This window comes from Heptranchias perlo, chromosome 7, assembly GCF_035084215.1.
Source record: "Heptranchias perlo isolate sHepPer1 chromosome 7, sHepPer1.hap1, whole genome shotgun sequence".
Lineage (NCBI taxonomy): Eukaryota > Metazoa > Chordata > Chondrichthyes > Hexanchiformes > Hexanchidae > Heptranchias > Heptranchias perlo.
In genome coordinates, this window is record NC_090331.1 from 39,607,556 (window position 1) to 39,621,392 (window position 13,837).

Below are 13,837 nucleotides of genomic sequence, written 5' to 3' on the forward strand. Positions count from 1 at the left end.
TGGGCATGAGTAGCATTGGTGTTAGGGACTCAACACTAGGTTGTACTGAAGTATCTTAGTTAGCTGGTCTACCGTTAAAGTGTATATAAAAGGTAGAAGTTGGAGGATTAGAAAGTTCAAAAACTAAAAAGAGCATTTGAAATGCATCCAGTTTTATTAAATGTTCTGCCAGCCACTAAGTGAAGTGTGTGTTATTATTTTCATTCATGGATTGCTAAAATTTATATGGCGTGTTTTTTCTTATTTAAGAAAACTTGCTAAACTTTGAACTGTGCAAATATTATACATTTTTAAGGTTAATGTATAACTTATAACATTAGTTTGAAATTGTGCAAGATCAAGGGTTACAGTGAATAATAGCTTCGTGTTTCCCAGGCAACAGCCATTCATTTGCTTCTTGCAAGCTAAATCTTTATCGACAAGGGGACTTGTGAATTCCAGAAAAAATAGTCTTTGTAATGATGTGTAATGAAATTTGTGACTTAGCAAGACAAAAACAGGCTCTCCATTGGAACCCATAAAGTTACATGATCAGAAAAAGCTGCCACTCCCATCAATGTTCAGATGGTCTGCAACGCCTGGCTGCACTGCTTGCATGTGAACACGCAGCACGTAGAGGCCAATCACGATGCATTCATTGTATATAACTTGGACAATGCACGCATGCTTGAGAATTGGGGGAGAATAGTAGGATGGATTCTCAATGATAAGGCTAACCTCTTGCTGGTGTGGCTGACGACACCTTTTTGCGTCCAACAGACCGAAGCTGAGGAGAGATACAATAAAGGTCGTGTGTCCACTAGGCAGGTAGTTCAGAGGACCATTGGGGTGCTCAAGAGCCACTTCAGGTGCTTGGACAGGCCTGGGGATACCCTCCAATGTTTCCCAGAGAGGGTAGCAAGGGTAGTCTTATGTTGTGCCCTGCACAACTATGCCATGACGGAAGGTCTGGAACCGGGGAGGGGCCAATCAAAGCAGAAGATATCAGACTCTGGGAGCCAGAGACAAGGAACGTAGTGCTCCACAGGAGGCGTCGCTTTGAGAAGGCAGGGCAGTCAAAAGGCAGCTTGTGGCGTCGGCTTTTACCCAAGGAATGTCCCTGCACAGGTTGCATCAGAAGAAAACTCAGACACAATTCTCTTTAAATTCAAAGAATGTTTTATTTTTTTTTTTAAAGTTTCATAACTAAGTGCAAATTGTTACAAATAAATACAAATGTTGTGTAAAAAAAGTTAAACTATACTTAAATATTTTAACAAGTTGTTCACTAGTCTATGAGAAACATTTTAATTACAAATGGTATTTTATTGCAGTGTTAAACTCTCTTTACAAATTTGAACAAGAATATACCTTTAATGAACAATAATAAACCTTAGGAACCATTGCAAACCTGAGTTAAACTAATGTAAACTTCAGAAATTATTACAACTTTTGCAAACTTTGATAAATTTAAATAAAGATTTAACTCTCTTTGAATCAAAGAATTCTTGATTAGCAGCAATAACACATCAAAAATCAGATAGTCATTGAACAAATGGGACATGACTGTGACGGTCACAATGTTGCAGCCAGGCAGCTTCCCCCTTTCATGACCAAGGAGGAGAAAGAGGAGGTAGTAGAGCGAAGAATTAAATTCCCCCAACTCCTTTAATGCACCCCACTTGGCCCGGTGCCTAGACGAGCCCTTAGGCTGGCTGCTCCCCTGTGCCATCTCCAGTATACATGGGAACGGAAAGGTGGGCCGTTGTGGTAAGATGCCGGGCTGAGTTGTGGGCCAGTGGTCGGTCCATGCTGATGGCCGTGTGCTCCTGGACCAGAGCCGCTGCTGTCTGCATCCTAGGAGGGATATCCGGAGCTGCCTTGTGCAGTCTTCTGTGTAAACGTAGCACCATGCCTGCTCTTGGAAGGAGAGGTGGCAACAGCAGGCACTTGGACCATACCAGCCGCCCTCCCACTGCGGTCTTGATCTGCAGCCCCAGTCAGCAGCCTGATGGCTGGAATGATGGCAATGGTCAGATCCCGTAAGGCGTCAGTAAGAGACTAGACGCTACGACTTCCCTCTAGTATAGTTTATGGCTTATTCTGGTGCACGTTTAAAATCTGTAAGATGTTCTGGCTCTGCCAACACTAATCCAGTTTTCTCGTCCTATTCTTTTTTTTTAGGACATGACAGGTTCAGGCAGGCAAAGGGCGGAGTCACTGCCGCTTGGTGGAGTTGCCACATCAAGTAGATCATCTTTAAGAAAGACCAAAAGAAAGGCTCCTCTGCCTCCGAGTAAAACACCTGGTGACCAAAAGACCCAAGATAATACAACAGGTTATTATTTTTTTTATATGTAATTTTTCTGTGTTAAAGACAGTTCGAGTAATGCAGTAGAGCTCCCTTAAGATTGGCAGTGTTATAATGTAAATATTCTAAGATTGTATATTATGGAATAACTGCAAATAAGGAAAGAAAAATATTCCTAAATATTATAGCTTTAGCTTTTTAGCTGAAAGAACATACACTCTGAAAAATGTTTCTAGTTTTTACAAAAGTTTAAAAAATTAGCTGCTACTTTGATTTTTGTTACATCTGTGCTTTTATTAAAAATAGACAGCATGGTAATAATGTTAGATTGAAGTATTTTTTTATAACAAAAGATTGATATGTACAAGATCAGATTTATTTTAGCGAATGATGCAGCATATCAAATCATATTTGAATCATGGGAACCTGCCATGATGATTATTGGTCAAATACATACATACATAGTTGGGTTTATATGTATTCAAAAGAATATGTTCCAAGACAGAACTCATCTCTAGGTCGAAATAAAGCTACCTAGACTTTGATGTTGTGGTTTATGGCATCCCCATAACTTCTCAATGGCCTACTGATTTGTGACATGCTACAGACTGTATATTAACTTGTAGATGTACATCTAAATGGAAGGAAATTGTCATTTGCATGATACATTGTTCTAAAAGAAGGAAATTGCTTTTGTTGTTTTTCATGTCAGCAGTAAATTCAAAAGCCCCGATTTTAACGTGGGACGGGGTAAACGGCAAAACTGCATGACATCGCCAGCCGTGAGGCCTGGGCAATTTAAACTCCCAGGTCACATTTTAATATGATTGGGCTGCCCACTCGATTGCGTCAGGAAAAGAACAGCCCACCCATTTTCATAGCAGTAATTTCCAGCAGCCCTCTTAAAGCGGGAATGCTCCTCTTAAAGTGACTGGATTCTCTTCGGCTTGATTTGCATGTTAAGCTGCTGCAAAAGATCAAGTAGGAGAATGAGTCACAGGGCTGCTGCCAGGTTTTTAGATGGCTCAGATAAAATGTTTACACCTAGGCCGCACCTACCGCACCGACATAAAAGTGCCCATATCACTATTCGAAGGAGAGCAGGGGAGTTCTCCTGGTGTCTTGGCCAAGATTTAACCCTCAATTGCAACCACCAAAAACTGATTAAATGATCCTTTATCTCATTGCTGTTTGTGGGACCTTGCTGTCCGCAAATTGGCTGCTGCATTTACCTACAAAATAGTGACTGCACTTGCAAAGTAAATAATTGGTTGTAAATTGCTTTGCGGCATCCTGAAGATGTGAAAGGCACATATAAATGCAAGTTATTTCCTTATTATTATAACTTTAGGACAGTGCCATCTGCTGACTGTATGGCTGAATGCAGGGAATTGGCATAAATTTGTGTTTAACTACAACGTAATGCAGAATGTCCAAACCATGTTGACACGCTCCAGTTGACCGTTGGATTTTGAGATACATAGGAACATACGAAAAAGATGGACAGAAAAAGAGCAGCTGCTTTATTAAGTCTGACCCATTCAGTCAAGTTGCTACTAAGCACCATGACACTCAATGCTCCCCACCCACCAGCAGCCATGTGATCTCCTGAGAGAGGCAAAGAACAGATTTTTTTTAAAAAACCTAGGTCAATTCAGGGGGGAACAGATTCTGAGAAATTCCTCTCTGACTCCAATGGTGAACAAAAATGAGTTCCTGGAGATAGCAGTGACCATGAGTTATATTCATCGAACATCCCACCTACCTTTTTGTATGCTGCAATATCAACCTCCTTCTGGAACTTGTCCAGCTTCCTTTTGAACATATGTAGCAAATCCACACTCGCTGCACAAACCGACAACTTATTCCAAAAATCGATGATCCTCTGCAAAAAGGAAAACCTCCTGACATCTAACCTAGTTCTATGCTTATGAAATATTAATGCATGCCCCTCATTTTTCCTAACCTACCTAATTCAAATAATCTGTCCAGATGTACATAGTTTAGTTCCTTCATCATTTAAATGCTTTAGTCAAATCACCCTATGCTTTTCTAGAGTAAAAGGACCAAGTTACCTGAGTTTTATTGTGATAAGTGTTTAAAACTAGGTATTAATCTAATGGCCCTCCTCTGAGCCTTTTCCAGGGCTTCTGTATCTCCCATCATGCAAAGAACTGGACAAAATATTCTAGACTGGGCCTAACCAACGTCTTGTACAAAGACACCATGGTGCTTTTTGTTTTATATATGATCATCTCAGCAATACACTCTAATAGTCTATTTGCATTTGCTTTCTCCTCTCAGCACTGGTTGTGAATCTTTAGAAACTCGTGTACTATAATACCTAGGTCTCTTTCCCTATCAACAGATTTAATTCAGAACCTAGCATGGTATACATATGCTTGGCCTACTCCCGTGTATTTATCTACGCTGAATGTTATTTGCCAGACTAAATAAATGGAAATGCCTTTATCTGGAAGGCTTTCCAGCTAATGTATAATGGAATACCTGTATTGTATTGAAGCAAGAATTGAACAAAAGAAATTCTCATGAGTTTGGGGACCCATGAAAGATTTGTCTGCTTGGCTCAGTTGTTAACACTGTAGCATCTCAATCAGTAGGCTGTGGGTTCGAGATCCATACTACAACAACAACTTGCATTTAGATAGCGCCTTTAATGTAGAAAAACGTCCCAAGGCTCTTCACAGGCGCATTATCAAACAAAATTTGACGAGTTTGAACTCCTAATCTACGCTCAATCTTCAGTGCAGTATTGAGGAAGTTTTGCATTGCATGAGGTATTGTCCTTCAGAGGACGTGTTAAACCAAGCTCATCTGCTTGTTTTGGTTAATGAAATGAACATTGGCAATCCCATTGCACTGTTCTTCATCAACAACAAAATCTTGCATTTATATATCAATTTACATGTGCAAGGAGATATCTCAGAGCTTTTTAATAATTAAGAGGAAAGGGGTATGGTAGACGCTAAGCAAGGGAAATGAAGAGGGGAATCTGATTGCATAGTTGAAGAGGATTTCCCCAGGTTTTTGGAGGGGATGAGTTCACAAGATGGGTGGAGAGTTCCAGAGGGCAGTAACGCACTGGCTAAAAGAGTGGCTGCCGATAGTTGAGCAGAGACAGCGAGGGACAGGGACTTTCATAAAGTACCACATAATAGACTTTTTAGTAAAATTAAAACCCAGGGGATTAAAGGGACAGTGGTAGCGTGGATACAAAATTGGCTAAGGGACAGAAAGCAGAGAGTAGTGGTGAAAGGTTGTTTTTTGGACTGGAGGGAAGTATACAGTGGTGGTCCCCAGGGGTCAGTATTAGGACCACAGCTTTGATATATATTAATGACCTGGACTTAGGTATAGAGGGTATAATTTCAAAGTTTGCAGATGACAAGAAACTCAGTAATATAGTAAACAATGTGGAGGATAGTAACAGACTTCAGGAGGACATCGACTGGTGAAATGGGCAGACACATGGCAGATGAAATTTAACAGAGAAGTGTGAAGTGATGCATTTTGGTAGAAAGAATGAGGAGAGGCAATATAAACGAATTGGTATAATTTTAAAGGGGGTGCAGGAACAGAGAGACCTGTGGGTGCACATACACAAATCTTTTGAAGGTGGCAGGACAAGTTGAGAAGGCTGTTACAAAAGCATATGGGATCCTGGGCTTTACTAAAAGAGGCATAGAATACAAAAGCAAGGAAGTCATGCCAAACTTTTATAAAACACTGGTTCGGCCTCAGCTGGAGTATTGTGTTTAATTCTGGGCACCGCACTTCAGGAAGGATGCCTTCGAGAGGGTGCAGAAGAGATTTACTAGAATGGTACCAGGGATGAGAGACTTCAGTTATGTGGAGAGACTTGAGAAGCTTGGGTTGTTCTCCTTATAACAGAGAAGGATGAAGGGAGATTTGATTGAGGTGTTCAAAATCATGAACGGTTTTGACAGAGTAAATAAGGAGAAACTGTTTCCAGTGGCAGAAGTGTCGGTAACTTGAGAATACAGGTTTAAGGTGTTCGACATAAGAGATAGAGGCAACATGAGGAAACTGTTTTAACGCAGCGAGTTGTAATGATCTGGAATGTACTGCCTGAAAGAGTGGTGAAAGCAGATTCAATAGTGACTTTCAAAGGGGAATTAGATAAATATTTGATGGGGAAAAATTTGCAGAGCTGTGGGGAAAGAGCAGGAGAATGAGACTAATTCGATAGCTCTTTCAAAGAGCCAGCACAAACATGATGGACTGAATGGCCTCCTCCTGTGCTGTACCTACTATGAAACGAGGAGAAGCAGGGTGTTCCAGTGGCACCTGGCCACTCTTCAATCACTACCACCCAAAACAAGATTATAATCACCATTAATTATATGCTGTTTGTAGGATCTCGCTGTACACACAATGTCTGTATCATTTGCCGTCATAAGTCACTTCAAAACAATTTGCAGTATGTGAATTGTATTGAAATGTTTCTGAGAAAGGTGAGAAAGCAGTATATAAGGTTAAGTCTTCTATTTCCTTCAAGCTCTATATACTCTTGTTCAACACATCTATAATAATGCAACCATCACAACCAGAGTACTCCCAGAGCAAACGCTTGGGGTGCTGCAGCAATGTTTACAATATTTATATTGCACAGCACCTCAAAGTAATTCATTGTATGTGAAGGTGCTCGAGACTTGAGAAGGTGATATATAAATTCAGTAGGATGTAAAATAAGACTTGAATTTTTAGATTTAGTAGTTCTTACTTTTTTCTAAACTATGTAATTTGCTCAGAAGCAGGAGATTAAATCACATGTATGATAACTTCTTTTATATCTGGATAGTTAAACATTGTTCAAGTGATATAGCTTTATCAAACATTTAAAGGAATTTATGAATTCTTGCCTGTTGAATATGAATGCAGTGCATCACTTTTCAATTGATTATATCAAGGAAGATGTATTTACTGTAAGCAAATGAACTGGTTTAAAATCTATGTAGTACTTGTTCTGATTGAAGAATTTGTGCAAAGGATTGATGTACAAATCTTTTGTGCTGTTGTAAGAATTTCAAAGTAATCATTGCTGAAGCACGTGTACTACAGATGTAATTTTAAGATTTCATTAGAGGTAATAGATAAATGTCTCAATGACAATAATTTTGTTGCTTTTTGTTTTGCCAGATTCTAATCTGGGATCAGTGGTTTCATGCCCGAGTCCTGATGCTGCAGATATGGCTTCTGTTATTAAAATATCCTCCACGTCAGGTGATGATCAAGTTAAAATGTTTCTCATTTATCAACACCTTTCGTTCTTCCCCAAGAAGCATCTGTGTATAATTTCCTTAGATGAGAATTGTGATCAATTTGGCTATTTTTAAAAATACAAATTATGCACAAAACTAAATTCTAAAACAATATAGTATATATTATTCTAAAACCATGTAGAATATACTGCCCAAAACATGCAGCAAGAATATTTAATTAAAAGTAGGCCTTTTAATTTTATGAATAGTTAACACAACTTTTTTTTAAAAATATAAATCTATTTACACTTAATGGAGTAGAAATTCGGCCTGGGCGGGGTAGTGCAAAATGGGCGATAGTGAATTGGCAGATCATTTTAAATTGAAGCCAATGGAAAAGAAAATCAGGGCGGAGTGAAAATGGGCTGTCAATTCGCTGTCGCCCGATTTGTGCTATATCCCGAGATGAATTTCTACATCAGTATTCCTCCTATTGTTTTGTACTTCAATGTAGATTGTCCCTTCAGTATTAAAATTTCAATTATTAACTAGTCTTGTTTGCAAAAATGAACACAGATGGAAGTAGAGTTCTGTTTGAAATGTGGAAGATCATCTCATCACGTGTCCATTCAACAACTTGTGATGACTTTCAATTTCATGTGTGTATGCGTGTGAGTCTGTGTATGTAACTTTTATTTTTTAAAAAATCAACTTGCCTCTAGTTAGGTTTCTGTTGTGGAAAATGTTAAACACAGCCATAGTACTAAAAAAAAATGCAATTGCAATGTTTAGAGCAAAGGAGCAGTTCCACTCATTTAAGGTTAAACTTCAAAAAAAAAATTAACCCGATTTCAGTATGTTTTAAATCACAATTGATGTGCGATGTTTGTTTGAATTTACTACTGGTAGAAAAATTAACTACTCAATCTTGAATTATGGACTATTGAGTAAACTAGGTAATAAGTGTAGTTAGATATTTTTGTGAAGGGAAGAGAGATTGCAATTTTAATCTGTCTTCATTGTGCAGAAATTGGGTTTTGAAGTAAGTCTTTGAGTGTTCCATTACTGTCCTTAATCCAGGAGAAATGATAATGATCTGGGTAAACAGCAGCTGTGCTTCTGGAAGAACAGGAAATTCCCTTGCATCCCCTCTCCATGTAATACTTCATGATCTATACTTTTTCCTTTTTCTCTTTCAGTTTTTATCTTTTCTTTCCTCTCTTTTCTTATCTTCCCTTGCTTTCTCCCCATTCTCTCTCCTTTTTCACGCTCTCTTTCTTTCTCCTTTTTTGCTGTCCTTTTTCTCCCACATCATCTTATGATCTTGCTGAGGATATTGGCAATTAAGGACAAGATAATTTGATTCTCGACCTTAAGAGAAACACAAGCTCTCAATGCTTTAAGATAGAAGAATTTACACTTACTTTAAGAACTTGATGTTTCTAGTTATGTTAGATGTTTTATACCAATGATTAGCTGAGAAAATTGTACAAAATCTCTGCCAATCAAAATATTTCTAGATCAAACTTGTGCTGTTTGGCTGTTGTTTTCATTCAGGGACACTTTGCTTGCAGTTAATCATGGGAAGAAAGAATGCTGCTATTCTAACAATGCCTGGTGGACTTTAATTCTCCTCTGCATGTTCCAGTTTGGCCTCATAATAAACTGCTATGATTTCAGCTACAATATTCTTATGTACAGTATTGACAATGCACACACTAATCCATCCTAGATTTCATTACGCATGTATCGCCGAACAGTTGAATTGTTTAAACTTCAAATTAAGGGTGCTTCTTTTCCTGAAGCCTTGTATACTTATTGTCTCACCCTTCAAGCTCAACCTAAATTGAAAAGGCTTCCTGAAATCATTATACATTTTTATTTTTAAAAGACACACAAATTTTATGCAGCTGGGATTCTGAGCATGAACTTTCCGCTTTTTGCCTTCTCTTGACCTGTTCAGCGGTGAACAGAAAGGCTGTTCTTGTAAAGTATCAGCACAAGTAAAGACTATTTGGTCCATCATGCATATTCCTTCAAGAAACCATGTATAGTCTCCATTCTCATTGGCTTTACCCAACCTATTCAATTTCCCGAGGACAGATTCTGCAAATATTTTCAATGCCCCCTAGAAAAAGAGAGACAAATGCTTACCTCGAAGAATAAGGGTAACCATTTTGAACTTCTTTGACCTTACTGTTTCTTTTATGTAGTCAAATTTGAAATAGTTATTGTGTGCAAGTACTGATATGTTGAAGTTTGAAATACGTCTCACATGGGAATAGAGATTTACAAATGACTGGCTACTCCCTTGCAACAATCACTTCTATGCACAGATTTATTAAAATCAGTTTTTTTTTCCCCACTACAACTATTCCAATGAGAGTAGTTTTATTTTTAATCTCAAGTAATTGACCACTTTCATTCTTGTCTACAGATGTAAAAATCCAGTTCTACTGGAAGAATGAAGTGGCTGGACTATAACTATTCTGTGAAATGCATCATCTCCCTTCCTGTTCCAAGTCTCTGCAGTCTACTTTGTTGACGTCTTTTTCTTCAACTTAATGAAATGATTTCTATTCTATTTCCAACATCTCTTCTGTTATCCTGCACCAAAGACCACTCTTGCTCACCTGAATTTATCTTCTTACTGTGATTTGTCTCATCTATGTCCTAAAGAGTGCTCTTACTGTAGATTTTCTAAGTATTTTGTATGTGTGAACAAATCTGACATGACGTCTTTATGTTGATCAAGCTGTACTAAAAAGTAGACCTGCATGAAAAGTGGTGGAATGTTGAAAGATGGGCAGTTGATTAATCATCTGTGCTCTGAGCATTCCTACCACTCATATAGGTGTTAAAAAGCTTCTAGAACATTGGGGGAAAAGTCCAATTAAACTTGATAAACCCCCAAGTTTAAAGCTATAAATGCGCAATTAATGTGGCAGTTCAGTCACAGAGATATATGGAAAGGTAAGCATTATAGATTTATTGAGGATTATGAATGCAAGGAGTTACAAATACCAGTACAGCAGTGACTGGTCTTGAGGTTACCTGACAATGACAACTGCACTCATTCTTCCAATTAGAGGGATGTCCAGAAGCACAGAAGGCGTAAAAGGCTCATGAGTTGCAGCAGGGCCTATCACAACAGTCTCTGTTGTCTGGGCAGCAGGAATGTTTTGAGGACGGCCAGGTTTACCAGAGAGGTTGTATCACCTGGGTCTATTTGACCTGCAGAGATAGTCAAACATTCACAGTGCACGGTGATGACAATAAAGGTCACTACTTCGTCAACATTTGTCATAGAGAGATGAATTCCTGAGGGTCTCTTCTCCTGAGGCTTTGCAATTTGATACTCTGTTTTCTTTTGGACACATTTATGGTTGTGGAACTTAATTGCCAACCCATTTTTGCTGTGTATTGCATTTGTTTTTATTTGGCTTTTTGGACAACTGATGGTTTATTTTCTGCACAATGAAAGAATGACGGACTACAAGATCTAGTAATTCTAAATTAATTTAATTAAGTTCTCCAATGTTAGTGACGTATGTGGTGATGTATTTGATTTGATTTGCTGTTGTGTTTGTCCTTGTGTGTCATGAACTTTTCTACATTGGCTGTAGATGTGCTGTTCAACTAAATGCTAACTTAGTTGAAGAAATAGCAATGGTAGATGACTGCATAACCGACTGCATAACCAACTGCAGAACTGTAAGGATTTACCTGTATCTGGGACTAATACTAAAGGACCTGTATCAGTGCATCAGTGTCAGGGACTGTAGTGCTGTAGTCACTGTGGGCTCTGCTTTTGAATTAGTGCCTAACTATGCTGCTGACATAAGTACTGACTGGCTGTACCTGGAATTCCAAACACCTCACTGGTGGAAGCATTTCTCCAAAATACTTACTGAATGTAGAACATTGGTCATTCCACCAGATTTTAGAAGGCCTCTATCATGGCTGCTTTGTAACCATTGTTGAAGCTGACCATAACTGCGTTTTGGAGCATTGATTGCACAATCCCCAAGAGAAGCACAGTATCTTTATGATAAGAAGCACTGACCCTGTGATTTTTATTCCCCTGTGGTTCTATCTTACATTTTTCAGGCCGAGTGGAAATAGCCTACTTATATATGAGATATTGTGTACTAATTCCAATTTAAAATAAGCTGCATTTAAAAGTTAGATCCACTGAACATTTCTGCATTCAACCAATATACCGAATATTCATTAATGTGAATTCCAAACGCCCAGTTCAGTGATGTAAATGGGAAACAGCAAGCTTGAAAAAATCCTTCTGGCAGCTTCAATATCCAATGGAAGGGAGAGGGAGGAATACAACTGATCTGTTGACTGGGATCTGGCAAGCTGAGCTCTTCCTGTTTATGGCAGTTATGGCACTTCGTAATAATTTGTATGAAGGGGTACAGTTTACATAGACTGAAGGTAGAATTTCTGAGCAAGTACAAATTATAAATGTCACAAAGCCATTCACTTCAAATCCCAATTCATATCTGAGTTGGTGCACCCCTTTGATACAACAGAAGGAGCCTATTTCAGATCTGCCAGGCAGCAAGCAAAACCAATACCTACAGGAAGAAGTGATGTAGTGAATCTATAACCATTCCCTTGTGGCCCATTTTCTCTGCCCCCCCACCTCCCCCCCGGGATGGAAAGGAGCTAGTCTGTTACACCCTAAAACATAGTCTCAACAGCAACTTACACCTTTCTTCCCATTGTAGCCCATCAAAGGTTTTCACATCATGGTTGATCCAAAGTCTGGCAGCCCCCTATCTAAAGACCAACAATTAGGACATCTCCTGGACTCTTCCAACAGCATCTCCAGTAGCCCTGTCCACCAAGTCCAGATGAAAAAGCCAGTACATGATAGCATTCTCAGAAGGAAGTCAGTTGAGGTATCAGCATCAGCGTTCATTTTGGGGTGGATGGCTGCTATGGGAGAAGACGCCAGTGATGTACTTAGTTGCATGGTCAGGGATTAGTGGCCTATCATGTCAATTCAGGTGCTTGGAAAGGAATATGCCACAAGGGCAGTATAGTCGAGCTAGTGAGATCAGCTGTGCAATGTTGTGGGTAGGTGCAGGTTTTGGCAGGCAGGGGAAGTCAGGATGGTCTCCTGTTTGCATCCAATTTTTGATGTTAGTTCATCATCATAGCTATGCATACATCAAAGCAGAGAAGTTCAGGATACACCAGCCCTGAAGGAAATGACCTCAGTTCATACCACAACCCACCCAGTAGCCAGAGCAACTGCAGGCAGACTTAAACCAGTGGGTTTTTTGCCATTAGACCATATGAGTCAAATATGAAGTTAGGTTGTCATTAATGTTAGGTCAGAAGCATTGGAAACACATATGCCTATAAATCATAACATGTATTGCAAGTAAATGTTAAAACTTTTATAATAGATTTTACCATTGACAGAGCCTGACATGAGTGTTCAATGCATTTTGAAATGGAATATTGTGACCCACTTAGCATTTTAATATTTGAAAGACGTGTGTGTTGCCAGTATTCCAGCAGAATTGGTGCAGGTTTATTATTTGATGAATAAAGGATTTAAAAAAAAACATATATACTTGTTGCAAAGTGTTCTTTTAATATTGTTTTGAGGGGTTATTTTCCCTTTTAAAATACAGATCTGAAAGATGTATGTTCAGTTGTTGAACCTTTTATTTTAATAAACAGCTTTGTAAATTAAATGAAGTACTGTAGCTTGTTCATTAACACTGATACTTGATTGTTGTTTTCCTGTGGGTGCAGCTGGCATTGGACCTGAACATAACCTTGAAGAGATTGTTGAAACGGAGGAGATGAGACCTCTAGACATTGGTGATGCAGAAGGTACTTTTGTTCAGAAAGGAGAAGAGGCTCTGTATCCGCATGTTTCCATAGATTTTTCATCCAATTCTGAAAATGCACAGATTTCAGTGCCTAACAACACAGATATGCATAGTTCCTCTACTGCGACAGATAAACAACCTGATACGAAATTCGAGAGCAAGTAAGTACTAATGAAGGATCGTGTTTGTGGCCTACCTGTGTGCTTTATAAGACTGTTTTTAAAATCTTGTTTAAACTGTTCCCAAAATATTGTTTGCTCAACTTACTAAAACCTAACCCTTATAACGATTAAATTACTTTTGCACTTAACGGAGTGCAAGCTTGCTTTCTATCACTTGCGATATGCACAAACGGTATAGTGATGAGGCATTTTGTACATTATATTGTGACATTGTGTTCTAGTTGTCTGGAATGTAAAAGGTCCATAGCAAGCATG

At 38.8% G+C, this 13,837-nt stretch overlaps 1 protein-coding gene across 1 annotated transcript in view; it reads left to right on the top strand.

Moving 5' to 3' along the window:
- Nucleotides 1-13,837, top strand: part of cobll1b (cordon-bleu WH2 repeat protein-like 1b) — a 196,383-nt gene that overhangs the window by 166,549 nt on the left and 15,997 nt on the right. Inside the window, exons 9-11 of the mRNA XM_067988169.1 lie at nt 2,164-2,317; nt 7,472-7,555; nt 13,321-13,561. Of these exons, the coding sequence (XP_067844270.1) occupies nt 2,164-2,317; nt 7,472-7,555; nt 13,321-13,561 (479 nt within the window). The remainder of the gene's footprint in view (nt 1-2,163; nt 2,318-7,471; nt 7,556-13,320; nt 13,562-13,837) is intronic.